The sequence below is a fragment of the Pongo pygmaeus genome, chromosome 20 (assembly GCF_028885625.2).
Source record: "Pongo pygmaeus isolate AG05252 chromosome 20, NHGRI_mPonPyg2-v2.0_pri, whole genome shotgun sequence".
Lineage (NCBI taxonomy): Eukaryota > Metazoa > Chordata > Mammalia > Primates > Hominidae > Pongo > Pongo pygmaeus.
In genome coordinates this window covers 1,204,514-1,222,870 of record NC_072393.2, presented here as the reverse complement: position 1 = coordinate 1,222,870, position 18,357 = coordinate 1,204,514, and the positions used below count along the sequence as shown (strand labels likewise).

General features: G+C 60.7%; 1 protein-coding gene across 6 annotated transcripts in view; it reads right to left on the bottom strand.

Moving 5' to 3' along the window:
• APC2 (APC regulator of WNT signaling pathway 2) overlaps window positions 1-18,357 on the bottom strand; it is a 27,776-nt gene extending 9,419 nt beyond the window's left edge. Inside the window, exons 1-14 of one of the 6 annotated variants that reach the window (XM_054465373.2) lie at window positions 18,265-18,357; window positions 11,493-11,651; window positions 11,299-11,389; window positions 11,025-11,205; window positions 8,754-8,862; window positions 8,512-8,625; window positions 7,762-7,839; window positions 7,499-7,597; window positions 6,628-7,018; window positions 5,808-5,903; window positions 3,570-3,709; window positions 3,022-3,099; window positions 2,726-2,842; window positions 1,714-1,928 (exon numbers count right to left, since the gene is read on the bottom strand). In XM_054465373.2, coding sequence (XP_054321348.2) covers window positions 1,714-1,928; window positions 2,726-2,842; window positions 3,022-3,099; window positions 3,570-3,709; window positions 5,808-5,903; window positions 6,628-7,018; window positions 7,499-7,597; window positions 7,762-7,839; window positions 8,512-8,625; window positions 8,754-8,862; window positions 11,025-11,205; window positions 11,299-11,389; window positions 11,493-11,651; window positions 18,265-18,318 — 1,922 coding nt within the window. In that variant the 5' untranslated portion in view covers window positions 18,319-18,357. Of the gene's footprint in view, window positions 1-1,713; window positions 1,929-2,725; window positions 2,843-3,021; window positions 3,100-3,569; window positions 3,710-5,807; window positions 5,904-6,627; window positions 7,019-7,498; window positions 7,598-7,761; window positions 7,840-8,511; window positions 8,629-8,753; window positions 8,863-11,024; window positions 11,206-11,298; window positions 11,390-11,492; window positions 11,652-12,321; window positions 12,699-14,293; window positions 14,588-18,264 lie in introns of those variants that run through there. The other 5 variants (XM_054465371.2, XM_054465370.2, XM_063658635.1 and 2 more) reach the window with 5 other exon arrangements.

Genomic DNA, 18,357 nt, shown 5'->3' with positions numbered 1-18,357 from the left:
TAATTTTTAGTATATCCCATGGGTATTTGAGATGTACTTCAATTAAAAATATTTATTTTTATAAATAAGTATTCTCTATTGTTTACTAAATATTTTAATGAAGACAGTTATATTAATATGATTTAAAATAAAATTGAGACAGGGTCTCACTCCCATCACCCAGGCTGGAGTCAGTAGCGCGATCACAGCTCACTGCAGCCTCAACCTCCTATGCTCAAGTGATCCTTCCACCTCAGCCTCCTAAGTAGCTGGAACTACGTGTGGACGCCAAGCCAGGCTAATTTTTCTTTTCTTTTCTTTTTTTTTTTTTTTTTGAGACAGTTTTGCTCGTTGCCAGGCTGGTGTGCAATGGCATGATCCTGGCACACTGCAACCTCCGCCTCCCAGACTCAAGCAATTCTCCTGCCTCAGCCTCCCAAGTAGCTGGAATTACAGGCATGAGCCACCATACCTGGTTAATTTTTTTTTTTTTTTTTTTTTTGAGACGGAGTCCCCTCTGTTGCCCAGGCTGGAATGCAGTGGTGTGATCTCGCCACACTGCAGCCTCCGCCTCCCGGGTTCACGCCATTTTCCTGCCTTAGCCTCCCTAGTAGCTGGGACCACAGGTGCCCGCCACCATGCCTGGCTAATTTTTTTGTATTTGTAGTAGAGACGGGGTTCACCGTGTTAGCCAGGATGGTCTGGATCTCCTGACTTTGTGATCTGCCCATCTCGGCCTCCCAAAGTGGGATTACAGGTGTGAGCCACCGCACCCGGCCAACACCTGGCTAATTTTATATTTTTTAGTAGAGACAGGGTTTCTCCATGTTGGTCAGGCTGGTCTTGAACTCCCAACCTCAGGTGATCCGCCCACCTCGGCCTCCCAAAGTGCTGGTATTCCAGGTACGAGGGACCAAGCCCAGCCTGAAGTAATTTTTTTTTTTTTTTTTTTTTTTAGACGGAATCTTTCTCTGTCGCCCAGGCTGGAGTACAGTGGCACAATCTCAGCTCACTGCAAGCTCCATCTCCCGGGTTCACGCCATTCTCCTGCCTCAGCCTCCCGAGTAGCTGGGACTACAGGCACCCGCCACCACTCCCAGCTAATTTTTTGCATTTTTAGTAGAGACGGGGTTTCACTGTGTTAGCCAGGATGGTCTCGATCTCCTGACCTCGTGATCCACCTGCCTCGGCCTCCCAAAGTGCTGGGATTACAGGCATGAGCCACTGTGTCTGGCTGCCTGAATTTTTTTTTTTTTTTTTTTTGAGATGGAGTATTTCTCTTGTTGCCCAGACTGGAGTGCAGTGGCACAATCTCAGCTCACCGCAACCTCCGCCTCCTGGGTTCAAACGATTCTCCTGCCTCAGCCTCCCGAGTAGCTGGGATTACAGGCGCCCGCCACCACACCCGGCTAATTTTATATTTGTAGTAGGGACGGGCTTTCTCCATGTTGGTCAGGCTGGTCTTGAATTCCCAACCTCAGGTGATCTACCTGCCTCGGCCTCTCAAAGTGCTGGGATTACAGGCATGAGCCACCGTGCCCGGCCTGAAGTAATTTTAATGTAATAAATAGGTCTGCATTTTAGTATATCTCACGCAGTATTGGGGATGTATTTATGCTGCAAATAGCAGCCCCTGGGGAAGCCTTGGGGAGCATCCATTCACGGGAGGACAGTGCCCAGCCCAGCCCTGTGCCCATCCCAAGCGCAGCTGCCTGTGTGCGGGTGGGGGCCGACCTGTAGTCCTCACGGGTGGCGATGAGGCTGGACACGTTGCGGAGGATGCCGCCGCCACTCTCGATGATGGCCAGCGAGTTGCTCTGGCACTTGTAGGTCAGGGTGCTCACCAGGAAGCCCAGGGCGCCATCCACCTGGCAGATGGCCGCCTTGTTCTCTGTGCTGTGTGCAGACAGATTCCACAGGGCGCTCAGCACGCTCTTCAGGGTGGACTCCTGGATGAGGGGTGGGAGAGTGGCGGGTCAGGGCCTGAGTGGCCTGGAGGAAAGGCTCCCACACTCACATTCCGTGAAGTAGTTTTTTTGTTGTTTTTTGAGATGGAGTCTCACTCTGTCTCCTAGGCTGGAGTGCAGTGGCGCGATCTCTGCTCACTGCAAGCTCCGACTCCCCGGTTCAAGTGATTCTCCTGCCCCAGTCTCCTGAGTAGCTGGGACTACAGGCGCCCGCCACCACACCTGGCTAATTTTTTGTATTTTTAGTAGAGATGGGGTTTCACCGTGTTAGCCAGGATGGTCTCGATCTCCTGACCTCGTGATCTGCCTGCCTCGGCCTCCCAAAGTGCTGGGATTACAGGCGTGAGCCACCGCGCCCAGCCCAGTGAGGTTGTTTTTTTGAGACGCAATCTTGCTCTGTGGCCCAGGCTGGAGTGCAGTGGCACAACCTCCACCTCCTGGGTTCAAGCAATTCTCCTGCGTCAGCCTCCTGAGTAGCTGGATTAACAGGCGCACGCCACCACACCCGGCTATTTTTTTTAGTAGAGATGGGATTTGACCATGTTGGCCAGACTGGTCTCAAACTCCTGACCTCAAGCGAGCCACCGCACCCAGCCCACATTTGCTTTCAAAGAGCAGTGACATGAGGAGTGAGCCCCAGCCGGTCTGAGGCTGGACCACCTGCTAAGCAGTGAGCTGTTCAACTTGATTTCCTCCCAAGTCGGAGAGCTCGCCCGCTGCCGCCAGCAATCTCCTTCCAGTGACTGAAGAACCATCCCTGCCGCCCACCGGGTGCCCACCTTGGTGGCCCGCAGGACACACTGCACCAGGGCAGTCACGCTGCCCGCCTCCCTCAGCACCTTCTTGCTGTTGATGTCGGCCCTCCAGGACAAGTTCCGAAGGATGCTGGACACCACCTGGGCGGGGTGAGGGGCAAGTGTGGTGGGACTAGGGTCCAGGCCCCCCAAAACCCCCCGCAAATGTGAGGCTGCAGAGAGTCGGACGGGACACCCCCTCCAGCCCACCACACCCCTGGGGAGGGGCCTCTGCCTGTCAGGGACACCCCGGAAGGCTTTCCCAGCACCCCGCCCCGTACCTGGTGGAGCTCCTCACTGTCGGAGGCCAGCTGGGCCACGATGGCCTCCATGCAGCCGCGGCGCGCACACAAGGTGGCCTGTTGGGGGTGATGAAGCCAGGGTCACGGGGCGGGGCAGGGGCAGGACGGAGACTGTGCTCCTCACCTCCCAGCCCCGTCTGTGTGCTGCAGCTGCAAACTCAGACCCCTGCTGATCCTGACGACTACAGGGGACGGTTACCCCATGCTCAGGTCGGGAAATTGAGGCCCAGACAGGGGCAGACACCCAGCCTCGGGGCCCTGAGGCCCCCTCTACAATGAGGGCCATTTTCTGCAGAGGCAGCAGCAGGGTGGGCGTGAGGACACCGCCAGGTGGGGAAGTTCAGCACGGGCTCCCGTCCCCCCACACCGCACTCTCTGGGCCTCAGTCTACCCGTCTGTAAGTTAGCGACAAGTGGCCCCAGCTCTCAGGGCTGTTTTGAGGCTGGGATGAGTTGGAAGGAGGCTCAGTCCCTGGAAGACTGGATGAGGAAAGTTGCCAGCCCCGCCCACCCACTGCCCCCGGGCACCTTGTTGGCAACGTCCCCAAAGGTGAGGTTGGTGAGGGTCATGCCCGCATAGCGGCGCAGCGCCAGGTTCAGCGGGTCCCGGGTCATCTTGTGCATCTCGTAGTCAACCTGCAGCAGCTCTGCCACGGCCTGCAGCCCACCTGTGAGGACCCGACAAGGTTGGTGGATGGCGGGGACGGCCCTGCCTGCTGCTCAGCACCCCACCTCACTCCCTTGCCCAGACACCCTCCCTACCCACCAGACCTGCCCTCCTCAAGTCCCCCTTCAAGTCCCCCTTCCAGGCCCAAGTCTGAGACCTCCTCCGGGAGCCGGTATGGCCTCACCCTGCTGCCAGACCCACAGGGGTACCCCCAGTGCCCTGTGACTGCCACCCCCGCCTCCTGTCAGCCCTCGGCCCTGGTTCACGCTTCCTCCAGCCGCTGGGCCTCTGCACCTGCTGTGCCTTCAGCCTGGAATGGTCTTCCCTGCCCTGTTTGATAGCTGCCTCAGGGAAGGCCCCGAGTCCTCTAATAATCCACCCCAAGACCATCAGATGGAGAGCAGCGTCCCCAGCGCAGACAGGGCTGTGGGGATGCGGGACGGTCACACCCACCCTCTTCACTCGCCCGGCTTCCCCGTTACAAAAGGGGGAATCGACAGGGAGATGGCGCCTGTGAGACAGAGGGAGAGGACTTGACTTGTCACCAAAACACTTTGCTCCCTCTTCAAAGACAACAGGCAAATGTGACCGTTCTCAGGGCAGGGGTGGGTCAGTGGAGACGCCCTTTGGGGAAGTGAGTTAGGGACATATCTCAGAAAACTTCCAGACTGAAACGCATACATCCAGGTTCACCACAGCACGATACACAGCCAGGAGTGGGGAGCAGCCAGGGCATCCACAGGAGGACAAGTGGGTCAGCCCAGCGTGGCCCGTGCACACGATGGGATGTCACGCAGCCTCAGAAGGGAGCCAGGCTTTGGCCGGGTGCGGTGGCTCCTTCCACCTGCAATTCTAGCACTTTGGGACACTGAGGCAGGAGAATCGCTTAAACCCAAGAGGCAGAGGTTGCAGTGAGCCGAGATCGCGCCATTGCACTCCAGCATGGGCAACAGAGCAAGACTCCGTCTCAAAAGGAACAGACTATGGTGTGGGTGCACCTTGAGGATGTCACGCTCAGTAGGAGAAGCCAGGCATAAAATGACAAATCCTGTGTGATTCCACTCCTAGGAGGTCCCTGGCGCCATCAGATTCACAGAGACAGAAAGTAGGATGGGGTGGGGACGGGATGGGCCGGAAATGTTTCACCGGGACAGAGTTTAAATTTGTGAAGATATAAAGTGGCCGGGTGTGGTGGCTCGCGCCTGTAATCCCAGCACTTTGGGAGGCCAAGGTGGGCAGATCTCCTGAGGGGCCAGGAGTTTGAGACCAGCCTTACCAACACGGTGAAACCCCGTCTCTACTAAAAATACAAAAATTAGTCAGGTATGGTGGCGGGCACCTGTAATCCCAGCTACTCGGGAGGTGGAGGTTGCAGTGAGCTGAGATTGTACCACTGCACTCCAGCCTGGGCAACAGAGTGAGACTCTGTCTCAGAAAAAGTTATAGCAAGATTTTTCTTTTTGACGCAGGGTCTGGCTCTGTTGCCCAGGCTGGAGTGTGGTGGCATGATCATAGCTCATTGCACCTTTAACCTCCTGGGCTCAAGAGATCCTCCCACCTCAGCCTCCCCAGTAGCTGGGACTAATTTTTTTTTTTGTAGCAATGGGGCCTCACTATTTTTGCCCAGCCTGGTCTCGAACTCCTGAGCTAAAGTGATCCTCCTGCCTTGGCCTCCCCAAACTGCTGGGATTACAGGTATGAGCATCTTCACCCAGCCTCAATTACTTTTATATTGACAAAGAGAAGATGTTGCGATAACCTCAAACGTAAAACACCCCCTACAGTTCCAATTCTGGGCCTGTCTTCTATCTTTGCCCTTCTGGTCCGCTCCCTGTTCTGAGCCCCAGGGAAAGTCACCCCCGAGGCCTCAGACCAGATCGGGAGGCCACAAGCAGCTCATGGGGACAGAGGGCCCAGGGTGATGGTCCACTCATGAGAGGTGCTATGTGACTCCAGGGAGTCTGTCCCTCTCTGGGCTCCAATCCCCAGCCCTGACCACACAAGCTCAGATGACCCAGCCTCTGTCCCTTTAGCGGCTGAGGAGCCACCACCTGTTCGGGGGCTGGAGGATGGCTCCCCAGAGGAGCTGGGACACTTACCTAGCTCGTTCATGGCACGGCGGTACTCCTCGTCAAAGGACAGCTTCATAACAGCACAGGTGGCCTGGCAGATCTGCGGCTCGATGGGGATCGGGGCTGTGGGCACAGGGACCAGATCAGAGCCCCCATTCCCAGGAAATGTCCCAGGTGACTCCCGAAGGTCCCCCCCCAACCCGCCCGCCCCAGGCCTGAAGGACCCCGGGAGCTTTGCAAATGGCTGCAAAGCTGGGACTTCCTTTCCCAGCCTCTCTAAGATGGGATGATGGGGTGGCCTCCCTCACTCAGCCTTGGGAAGGGAGGTGAGGTAGTTCCTGGAGCACCACACCTTTTAGCTGTGCTTCTGTCGTTTTTAAAAATAAAACTGACGAGACATGGTCTCGCTCTGTTGCTCAGACTGGAGTGCAGTAGCATGATCTCAGCTCACTGCAGCCCCAAATTCCTGGGCTCAAGCAATTCTCCCGCTTCCACCTCCCAAAGTGCTGGGATCACAGGTGTGAGTCACAGCGCCCGGCCCCCATATTAACTTTGTGATCAACTGCAAAAAAAGAATCTCAAAGTCTGCACCCAACTTTCCGGAGTTACCCACGATCCATCCATGCATTCAGCGACTTCCCGAGCGTTTACTCTGCGCCAGGTACAATCACGGGCAGGTCTTTTCCCAATGTCAGAGGCCCCCACAGGCCTCGGCCAGAGCCTGGTACTGCAGCCTCCAACTCCAGAAGGCAGGCAGCAAAGGCTGGAGGTCCTAGTCGCCCATCCCCCGGGGAGCCCTAGCTGCACGTTAATTGAGCGGAGGGGGCCCACCAGGCCAGGCACTCACCGCCGCCGGCGCCGCCTCCCTCGGGCCCGCCGTCTCGGGCCTGCAACCAGTCCCAGCAGGTCTCGCAGTAGGCCCGGATCTGCTCCAGCACGTGCAGGACGCGCATCTCCTTGCGCGCCAGGCCCTGGTCCGGCTGCGAGAAGACGATGTTGTGCAGCGCCGCGTTGGCGCGCATGCGTGCGTCCTTGGCGCCCGGTGCTCCTGGGGCCCCGGCGCGACCCCCGGCCACAGCCTCGGTGCCGTGGAGGATTTGCAGCAGCAGAGGCAGACAGCCCGAGCGGCGCATGGCCACGCAGCTCTCGGGCGAGCTGGACATGGCCAGCAGCGTGCGCGCTGTATCCTCCTGGTCACGCGTAGCCAACATCGACAACAGCCAGAAGACCACCTCCACCTGGGGGGAGGGCAGGGTCAGGGTGGGGTCCCTCACCTGCCCCCAGCACACCTGGAAACCCGGTTGGAGCCCTGTGACCCCTGCCCCGTCCCCGAGGGCAGCCCCACGCCCACCTGGGGACGGATGGGGGGATGCCAAGAGGCTGTACACGTGCTTCGGGGAGGCTGGCCCCCCTCACCTGGCATTCCTAGGGTGGCAGCGCACAGCCAAGGGGCTCCACGGGGACGTCTATGGTGCCCCGCTCAGCCCCCGCTACGGGACGTATTTCCCCATCCACCTCGCCAGGCCCCCAGCTTCTCCATGAGCCGCACGCCAGGGGGGCCTTCCTACACCCGAGGGGGTGCTGGATGGAGGCATGGGAGGGTACCACAACTGGCGAGGATGCAGACCTGATCCCCCTTCCAGCCCAGACAGATGCAGACCTGATCCCCCTTCCAGCCCAGACAGCTGCGCCTGCCCCTGTTCCACCCTCCCTCTCACCTTGCTGTTGCCCGGCTGAGGGGTGCCATCCTCAGGGTGTGTGGGGACCTCTGTCTCGGGGTCCTCGTCCACCGGCACCGACTTCACCGCCAGCAAGGCCTGCAGGGAGAGCACCAGGGTCGGGGGTACAGTCCCAGAGCACCCCAAAGAGCACCCAGCCTGCTCGCCCGTGATGATGTGGGCGGGGGCGGGCAGGACTGGAGGAGCCCCGTTCTGCCTGGGCCGACACCACCCCTGGGCCCTGGCTCTGCCCCACCCAGTACCTGGGGCTCCGTCTGCTGCACTCGGTCCTGCGCCTCCAGCAGCTCCTTGTCAATCTGCTCCAGGCGCGAAGCGCGGATCTGCTCAGGACAACACGAGGACAAGTGCTGGGGCTGACCCCGTCCCCGGCTCTGACCCCGCCTCTCCCTGGGATGACCCCACTCCCGGCTCCGACCCCGCCTTCTACCTGCGGTGACCCCGCCCTGGGCTCTGACCCTGCTTCTTCCTGAGATGACCCCGCCCCAGGCCCTGACCCTGCCTCTTCCTGAGATGACCCCGCCCCAGGCCCTGACCCTGCCTCTTCCTGGGATGACTTCGCCCTGGGCTCTGACTCTGCCTTCTCCCTGATCCAGCCCTGCCTGCTCCCTAAGCCCTGCCTCGTAAGATACGACCCCACCCACTGTCTAAACCCCGCCCTTACCTAGCCCACCCCAGGCTCTGACTCCTCCCACTTCCCCTTTGGGCTCCACCCAGAACCTAGACCTCGTCCTTCTAGGCCCCACCCACCTGCTGATCTGGCCCTGCCCACAGGCCATGCCACCTTCCACTGTCCCACCCCACCACGCTTGTGCTCAGGCTCTCAGCCTCCTCTGACTCCACCCACCAACACCTCCAGCTTCTGGCCCCGCCTCCTGAACCAGAACCCCCCCCCAACCCAGGAGGCATAAGACTCCTCCCATTACCCCAGACCCCGCCCATAATCTCTGCACTCTGATTTCCCCAGAGGCGCAGGGCCCCGCCAACCGCCGCACCTGGGCCCGCTGCACCATCTCGTCCGAGGTGCCGAAGCGCTCCTCCATCAGAGAGCGGATGTGCTGGGCCTCGAACTCAAGCTGCTGCCGGATCAGGTCCATCTGCATCGAGAACTGCTGGGAAAGGCAGGCGGGCGGGCCACGGTGAGGGGCGCCCGGGCCAGGCCCCGTTCCTCCCCACGCCGCTTCCCGCACCCTGGGTGGGGCGGGCGCGCTGCCCCCTGGCTCCCCGGCCCGCTCACCGTCTCCACGTGCGGCAGCTCGTCAAGGCGCTTGGACAGGCCCTGCAGCTGAGAGTAGTACCAGAGCTTCTCCTTCTCCTCCTTCTCAATCTCATTCAGCAGGAAACACCTAGGGGAGCAAGTCAGCGGGGGGGGCTCAGAGGGCGGCGCCGTGTGTGTTTATTTTGATATTTGTAATCACTTGTTGGCGCTTACTGTATGCCAAGTTTAACAGGCAACATGGCAACGTCTCTCCCGTGGCGCTCCGCGCGCTAGGGTAAGGGGGGGTGGGTACTGAAATTAATTGGGGGATGCAAAAAAATTAAAGGCGAGGAAACAGTCTGGGCAACATAGCGAGACCCCCTCTCTGAAAAGGAAGAAATACAAATATAAAATATAAAAATAGCCGGTCGGCCGGGCGCGGAGGCTCACGCCTGTAATCCCAGCACTTTGAGAGGCTGAGGCGGGAGGATCACCTGAGGTCGGGAGTTCGAGACCAGCCTGACCAACATGGAGAAACCCCGTCTCTACTAAAAATACAAAATTAGCCGGGCATGGTGGCACATGCCTGTAATCTCAGCTACTTGGGAGTATGAGGCAGGAGAATCGCTTTAACCGGGGAGGCAGAGGTTTCGGTGAGCTGAGATCACACCATTGTACTCCACCCTGGGCAACAAGAGGGAAACTTTGTCTCAAAAAAAAAAAAAAAAAAAAATAGCCGGTCGTGGTGACGGGTGCCTTTAGTCCCAGCTACTCAGGAGGCTGAGGTGGGAGGATCACTTGAGACTGTAGTGAGCCGTGATTGCACCACCACACGTCAGCCTGGGTGACAGCGAGACCGTATCTCAATGAACACACAAACAAATAAATAAATAAAGGCCAGGAGTGGTGGCTCAGGGGTCATGCCTGTAATCCCAACACTTTGGGAGGTGGATGCGGGCAAATTGCTTGCTTAAGCCTAGGAGCTCGAGACCAGCCTGGGCAATATAGTAAAACTCCCATCTCTACAAAAAGTACAAAAAATTGGCCGGGCGCGGTGGCTCACACCTGTAATCCCAGCACTTTGGGAGGCCGAGGCGGGCGGATCACGAGGTCAGGAGATCGAGACCATCCTGGCTAACATGGTGAAACCCCGTCTCTATTAACAATACAAAAACAAAATTAGCCGGGTGTGGTGGCGGGCACCTGTAGTCCCAGCTACTCTGGAGGCTGAGGCTGGAGAATGGCGTGAACCCGGGAGGCAGAGCTTGCAGTGAGCCGAGATCGCGCCACTGCACTCCAGCCCAGGCGACAGAGCGAGACTCCGTCTCAAAAAAAAAAAAGTACAAAAAATTAGCCAGGCATGATGGTGCACACCTGTGGTCCCAGCTACTCCCTGACATGGGAGGCTGAGGTGGGAGAATCACCTGAACCCAGGAGTTCGAGGCTGCAGTGAGCCATGATCATACCACTGCACTCCAGCCGGGGTGACAGAGTGAGACCCTGTCTCAAACTGTACGTATTAAACAAAAAAAAAAAAAAAAAAAGAGAGAGAGAGAGAGAAAGCAATTCTTTTGGAAATTCTCCTCCTTGAAGACTGAGGGAGGCTGTTCTGCCTCTAACACTTCTCCCATACTTGCTAACCTCCCTCCAGCTTACAAGGTAGCTTCAGGCTCAAAGTGCTCCAGGTGCAACAGAGGTTTCCCTTAACCACCATGGGAGACACGGCCATTCCCATTTTACAAGGCAGGAGTCTTAGGCTGGGAGGGTTTAGGGGAGCCGAGTGAGGTCCCACAGCAGAGCACAGACAACTCCATGCTGCTCTTCAATGGTCCCATCTGACCCCACATGACTCCTCCCAGCTGCACAGGGTGCCCAGACCCTGCCTCCCTCTGCTGGCCCTGAGCCCACGTTTCTTGGACCACAGCTCTCCCTCTACAAAGACTGCTTTGAGCCCCTCTGGCTCCAGGCCTGGCTGAGCCCTGGCACCGGACACAGCCCAGTCCCTGGCGACGCCTGCGTGTCGCGGACCCCTGGGGATGTCTCCAAGGAGCCTTTCCCTCAGCCAGGAACGTCCCCCATCCTCTCTGCACTCCAGCAGAAGTCAGCCGGGCTGGAGAGGGGGAGGGAGGCCACGTGGGGAAGAAGCTCCGAGGTGGGCGGGGTTGTTCGGTGGGCGGTGCCATAGGCAAGTGGGTGGGGCGTGTGAGGTGTGGGCGGAGACATATGCGGGTGGGCGAATTAGAGGGCAGAGCCCGCTGGGGACGGAGTCATGCGCCAGCTGCCCGAGGCTGGGTTCCCACGCCCACTCACCGTTCCCGGTCCAGTTCTTCCAGCAGCCGGATGGTGGCCCGGCTCAGCTCCCCAAAGCTGTCCTTGGAGGGCCCGGAGCCATGTACTGGGCTGCCCTCCGGGGTCCGGGCGGCAGGCTCCGGGCCCAGGGTGGGCGGCTGGAACTTGAGGTTGTACAGGCTGGTAATTTCCATCTGTAGGGCTGGATGGGCGGGGAGAGGGCGGAGGTCAGCGGCCCTGCCTGCCTTTCCCCCCGGCCTCCCCCGCTCCCTCTGCGGGTGGCCCCATCGCTCACCCTTCAGCTGCTCCAGCACCTCCGTCTGCCCCGAGGACACCAGCACTCGGGCCTCCTGCTCCAGTTTTCCCTGTAGGTGCTTCAGGACCTCCTGCAGGGGCGGGAAAGAGGGCGGGAAGGCATCGGCCACTGCACCGGGCTGCTGGGTGCCATCCCCTGGGACCCTAGCCCACCTCCTCCATGTAGGCCCCCACCTTCATGCCCGACGTCTCTGTCTCCAGCTTGGACAGGTGGCTGGAGTTGTCCCTTAGCTCCTGCCTCAGGTGGCTGTTCTCAGCCTTCAAGGCCTCCACCTGCCGCACCAGCTGCTCGTAGGGCGCCACGGAGCTCGCCATCTTCAGCTCCTGCAGCGTCTGGGATCACAGGGTCAGAGGGTTCAGCTGATGGTCTGGGGATGGTGCGGTGATGCCTTCCGGACGGACGGCCCCCGACCTAAGTCCCAGCCCTCCTGTCTGATCCTGGGTTGGGGGTCTCAGGCAGGAGTCACTGGTGTGGACAAGTACAGGCCCACGTGGTGCTGGCCAGGGAATCCAGGGTGCAGAGGGGCAGGTGGAGTGAGAGGTGGCCCCAACGGGAGACAGAGGGGCCAGCAGACAGACGTACAGACAGCTGAACGTCCAACTGACCAGTGGACCCACAGACGATGGGTCGGCCTCTCCTTCCCAGCCCCCAGGACACATCCTGACAGCCGGACAAACACACAGACAGCTGGGACAGCCTAACCCAGCAAGCTGACTGGCCAGCCCAGCACCCCCAGGCTCACAGCCAGAGAGGGAGGGAGACAGACAGACAGACAGACAGGACCCTCCCCCACAAAAGCAAGCCTGCCCAGAGGCTGACAGCCAGACACGCGGGGCGGACAGACCACCAGCTGTCCCTGCCGATGGACAATGAAAACACCACGAAGGCCAGTGGGTGACACCTAAGATGTGCAGAAACGGCAGGACAGATGGACCCAAGCCCACCGCCATCACCGCAGCAGCCCCACGCCCCTCCATCGGTGGCTGGGCTCAGGGTGGCTACCTGTGTGGCCCGCACCCCCTGCGCAGCCTTCAGCTGGTCCCTGCTGGCCCCGGCAGCCCCTGCCCCATCCCTTGGCTCTGCCAGCGCCGCTAGCTTCTTTGTGCCTCTGGTCATCTTCTGGCTCTGGCCTGGCCTCCTCCCTCTGTCCAGCTGGCTGGTGCCTCCTCCCTCGGCTCGGCCCTCCCGCCGGAGCCCCCCCTCATGCCCCCCTTCCCTCTTTGTTCCTTTCCCATCAGTGCTCGCCTCCTCCCTCCGCCTTTGTCTCAGACGCACCAATGGCAGCCCATCCCTCTGCCACCTCCCCCTGCCAGCCTGAGCCCCTCCTCACACTGGCCCTGTCCAGCCCACCTGCTCCTCCCCTCCCTCCTCCACCTGGCCACACACATGTATTCACCCGTCATTCGTTCTCTGACCCCCAGGTGCCCCCTCATCCCCTCCCCTCCCACCCAATTGTCACCAGGGGCACAGCTGGGACAGGAGTAGGGGTGGGGGCTCAGTCCCAGATGGGAGGATGGGGTCAGGCTGTCCCGTCCTGCTCAGGGGACCCAGTGTGTGGCTTGCCATGTCATCTGGCTCCTTCTTGGTCTGTCCTGAGTCTCAGGGACCACCATTTGGCTGTTCCCAGCGGGAGAAACGAGACCCTAGGAACCGAGGTCTGGCACCCAGATGCTGCCCCAGAGGGGCTGGGAAGTCCAGGCTGGCAGCCCGACAAGACCCGCCCCTCTCTGGCCTCGGGTTGCCCCTCTGAGGAACCTGCAGGGCAGGAGTGCCCAAGGGCAGGGTGGGAGGGGCACAGGGACTGGAAGTCAGGTGGCAGAGGCTGGCAGCCATCACCTCCCACCCTGATCCGATGATGTCCAAGGCCGTTCAGGTCTCGGGGTTGGGGGCTACATGCAGAGAGACCCTGGGGTCTGGCTCGAGCCCCATGTTCCAGCTGAGGTTACCATCCCATGCCCAGCCAGGTGGAAGAACCAGATGACGTGCAAAGCAACACACATCTGCCTCCTGCTCCCCAAACCCAGGCCTCCCCCACATGGCTCTTCTCAGCTGACCCAAGCCAAGCCTCAGACACCTTCCCTCTCCCCACACTCGGTGGTCACTTCTGCATCCTCATCAGACTGAGCTAGTCCCTCCAAGCTCTGCCCAGCGGGATCGTGCCTCCCCCAGCTCCTGACCCCCCTCTGTCAGGACATTCTGATCAGCCTCTTCCTGGCCCCCCACAGTCCCCCGTGCACAGCCACAGGGAGCTTTAAATGTCGCAAGTCAGATCCCGTTTCTCCCATGCTCAAACACCTTCCACGGCTCCCCAGTGCCCTCAGGATAAGCTCTGATTCCTCCATGTACACCGAGACTCACTTAGAAGCTGGAGGCTCTCTTCTCTCAGGCCTTTGCACGTGCAGTTGCCCTGCCTAGAGCACCTTTTCTAAGTCCTGCCATCCCACACAGTGCAGCTTCTTCCACAAAGCTCTTCTGCCTACATTTCACCCCCAGGTTGCATCGTGTAGCCTCCTGGGGGCCTTCCTGAGAGATCACTCCCTGAAGGCACCATGACTGGGGTCTGGTCTTATTGAGTGGGCTGCACTTCAGGGGAGGGAGGCACAGGTGTGGGAAGCCAGGCCCAAAGGGGCCTTTCTCCTTCCTTTAATCCAAACCCCCTCTTTCCAGAGAGGGAAACTGATGCCCAGAGAGGTGCAGCAACACCCCCGAAGACACACCGCAGGCCTGCCCATCCCTCCCTCCGATCACCTCAAGGAGGTCCGGATGATGAAGCCCGTGAGTGGGTGTGTGCGCAGGACCGGCTGCAGAGACGCTGACGCCCAGCTCACCGGGACTCAGTTTTCCCTCCAGCTCCCACCCTAGGGAAATGGAGGGTCCAGAGTCTGTGCTGACGGACAATGCTGAGAGACGGGGATGGAAACCTCGACGCGAGGCGGAGGTCGCGCCCCCTGCCCTCCTCCCCGAGGACACACACCCGCTTACTTGCAGCTGGGCTGGTGGGGCGCCCGGGTCTGGGGCCTCCTCCCTCTGCGCAGCTCCGCGGGCCCCCCTGGAAATCCCGGCCCGGGATGGCCTCGGAGCGCGCGGGCTGCGGGGTCTCCACGGCACGGGCAGGGGCTCCGGGGCGGACAAAGCCCGGTCCGGGCCTGGGCAGGCGGCGCCGCCGCTCCTAGCGCTGGGCGAGACGACCAAGAGCGGGGGAGGATGCGGGATGAGGGATGCGGGTGAGACAGCCAATGAAAGTGCGGGAAGACGGGCTGGTGCCATGGCAACAGCCAATGGCGGCCCGGGGCGGGGACCGGCGGCGGCCGCGGGGCGTCGGGCCTCCGCGCGAGCTCAGGGGCTGTGAGTGCGGGGGGCGAAACCCCCCGAGGGAAGGGGGTGCCCCGAGGACCAAGATTCCTCTGTCCCCCCACTTTATTGCAGGGTGCAACAGCCTCTTAAAACCTCCTGCGTCTGGATTTGCAGATTGGAGAGTAAAACATCAAATCCTGGATGTTACATCAGCATCTTGGCGGGGGAGGGGTTTCCAGGGCAGTGGCCGGGATGGGGCCAGGCTTGCCCCACCCCACAGGTCCAGCCTGGCATCAGGGTGGGACAGGGTTCGGATCCAGGCTGGAGCTCCCTGAGGGTCCTGCCTGGTGGGGAGGGGAGAGGGGAGAGGGGCAGGGCCACTGGGGAGCACCTGGGACGCTGCATCTCCCCACAGTTCTCCCTGTCTCCCCAACGGAGCATCAGGTCCTCCTGTAACTCCGTTGCTCTTCATGTCCCTCTCTCTTTCTGACTCCCCCTCTGTTCTCTGTCTCTCAGTCTCTGTCTCCATGGGTCTCTGCCCCGGTCGGTCGCACATTTAATTCACCCTCATGGACCGAAGGCCAGAGAAGGGAAGGGCCAGGGGCCCCAGGAGTCGCCATCTCCAGGTGTCCTGGATCCTCCGTGGGTCCCTGGAAGCCATTTGAAGGTTTAACACACAGAGCCCGTACCTGCAGCTCGGAGCAGCCCTTCCTGCTCTGGACACAGACTCACAGCACAGAAAGGGAGGCGACTGGGGCCAGAAGAGTGATTTTTTTCCGTGCTGGGCAGGCAGGGCAAATCATTCGCCGCTCAACCCTCAGTTTCCTCCTCTGTAAAATGGGGAGGAGGCGGAAGATTCTGCAAGGGCTGGTGCAGGGAATGACAGGAGAGGGTGGGAAGGTCCGAGTATTCAAGGCCCCGCAGACAAAGGCAAGGGAGGACCCGTGCTGTTTCCTGTTGGGTCTTGAGCTGAAGACCCGAAGGCCTTGTCCTGGGCCAGCACTGCCAGGGCCTGAGAGCACTTAGGCCTGGCTGTCTGGGAGTCCCCAGAGCTGGACGCAGCTGTCCCCACTGGTTGGGTCTGGGGAGGCAATGCAGCGGGTAGACACAGGGGATCTTTTCTTTTCTTTTTTTTTTTTTTGAGACGGAGTCTTGCTCTGTTGCCCAGGCCGGAGTGCAGCGGCGCCATCTCGGCTCACTGCAAGCTCCGCCTCCCGGGTTCACGCCATTCTCCTGCCTCAGCCTCCCCAGCAGCTGGGACTACAGGCGCCCGCCACCTCGCCCGGCTAATTTTTTGGATTTTTAGTAGAGACGGGGTTTCACCGTGTTAGCCAGGATGGTCTCGATCTGCTGACTTCATGATCCGCCCGCCTCGGCCTCCCAAAGTGCTGGGATTACAGGTGTGAGCCACCGCGCCTGGCCTTTTTTTTTTTTTTTTAGATGGAGTCTTGCTCTGTCCCCCAGGCTGGAGTGCAGTGGTGTGATCTCGGCTCACTGCAACCTCCGCCTCCTGGGTTCAAGTGATTCTCCTGCCTCAGCCTCCTCAGTAACTGGGATTACAGGCACGTGCCACCATGCCAGCTAATTTTTGTATTTTTAATAGAGATGCAGTTTCACCGTGTTGGTCGGGCTGGTCTCAAACTCCTGACCTCATGATCCGCCCGCCTCGAAGGGCATTTTTTTCTGGAGGCTGGAAGGCTGCCCTGAGAAGTCAACAGCAGTGATCAGGAGGAGAGGTGTTCCAGGCTGAGGGAAGATCAATGCATGCTTGGGACACAGGGGGTATCTGGTGGAGCCATGGGGTAGGGTGCGTGGTGGGGTTTGACAGGTCAAGCCGGGGCAGAGCTGGGCGAGGCTGAAATGGGGTGGGGGATGCAGAGCCCAGGGCCCTGGCTTCAGCTCAGCCTTGCTGTCCCTGTGTCCCCCTGGGCATGTCTCTCTCTGGTCTGTTTCCAGTTTTGTTTACTGAAGGGTGGGTTGGATAATCCCTGCCTCTCCTCAAAGAATAACTAGGTCCCACCTCCCTGTTTAGTTTCAGATGTCTCAGCTCCCCAGGCCCATCAGGCAGGGGTTTGGGGGATCCAAGGTCAGTCCTGTCCTTGTATACATGGGGAAACTGAGGCCTAGGCCAGGGAACACGTTGCCTGATTTCACCTGTGCCAGCCAGGCCTCCGGAGTGACACTGAGCCTCCCTCCTTATCCCTCTGGGGGTGGCCAGGGCCTGGAGGGCTGAGGGTACATGGGGGCTGAGACCCCAAGACAAGATGCCCTTGGCCCCAAATCTCCAAAACATATGTCCCTGAACAATCCCCACACACACACTAAAATCCTTGACCCTGTAAATCCTTGAACCACAGCCACACTCAGACATCACTAGACATTTTAGAGCCACAAGAACCCCCCACAGCGCCCTAGGACTTCAGGAGGCTGAGAGAGGTCTCCCCCTTCTCCCATTGCAGAACGCAGGGCCTAGCCCAAGACCCCGACCCAGGCTCCTCCCTGGGGTCCTCCACGCCTCCTATTGCTGCTGGACTAAAGGGGAAGTTCCATGAAATGCTCACTCCCTCACCCCTGTCCTGTGACACCTCCCCGCAAGTCCGCAGCCTGGCACAGGGCTCACTCTTGGAGCGTCTTTGAGCCTTCTGAATCTGACCTCGAGCTGTCCCCGCCCCCTTGATGCCTCCTCTGTGCCAGGGGCTAGAGGCAGAAACAGGGGCGGCCCCCATCGGGAGCTGGGTGGGGACAGAGAAGGCACCAGGTCATCGCGGGAGGATAGAGACGGGCCCGCCGCCGTTTGGGTGGCCGGGCAGGGCCCTGACCGGTGAGGAGGCCACTGGAGGTGGAGTAGGGTGGGGTAAGCCGGTCCAGGCCGCGCCCTGAAGACTGACCGCCGCTATGGGCCTCAGTTTCCCCGGCGGCGAGTCGGCAGACTTGCGCCTCCGTCAGCACCGCGGACAGCTCCCCGGCCCCCGCCCCGCGTTCTCTTGCGGGCGCCTTCGCTCCGCAACGAGGCTCCGGCCTCGAAGCGTGACCTTGGGCTCCCCGCTGCACCCCCCAGCCTCAGTTTCCCCTCCAATGAGGGATGTCACAGCCGCGAAATTCAGACGATTCCGGAGGCTGGAGAAGCGCTGGGGTCGGGAGCGGACGGATACGAACAGCAGCGGGGGCGAACGTCAAAGCAGGCCATACGCTCGCGCCCAAAAGGGGAAACTGAGGCTCAAAGAAGCGCAGGGCGTGGCCCAGGCCCCCACCCTGCGCAGGGCCGAGCCTCCGCAGGATGCCCCCGCAGCCGCCCCCGCAGCCGCCCCCGCTGCCCCAGCTGGCGCAGCCTCGGCGTCGGCGCAGTGAGGAGGGGTCCGAGGGTCTCCTGCAGAGGCCGAGGGCTGGGCTGGGCTAGCCCTGCGCTTGCGCAGACCCGGGGATGGGGGTCGCAGCGGCGCACGAGAGGGGCTTCCATCCCCGCCAGCCTCCCGAGGCGGTTTCCCCAGCAACGGTCTCTACGGCGACGGCACTAGACCCCCGACTCTGCAGCCTCCGCGCGCTCGCCCCGTGCGCCCCCCGCCGCCGCGCCCGCTGTTCCCGCGGTGTGGACCCCGCCCCGTTCCTGCGCGGCCCGGAGCCCTCCCCAGCGGCCCGACCCCCGCGCCCTACCTGGTCCCCGAAGAAGGCCGAGTGCAGCAGGCTCAGGAGCCCCAGGAGCCCCATGGAGCCGCGGCCGCCCCGGACCCGCCGCGCCCCGCCCCT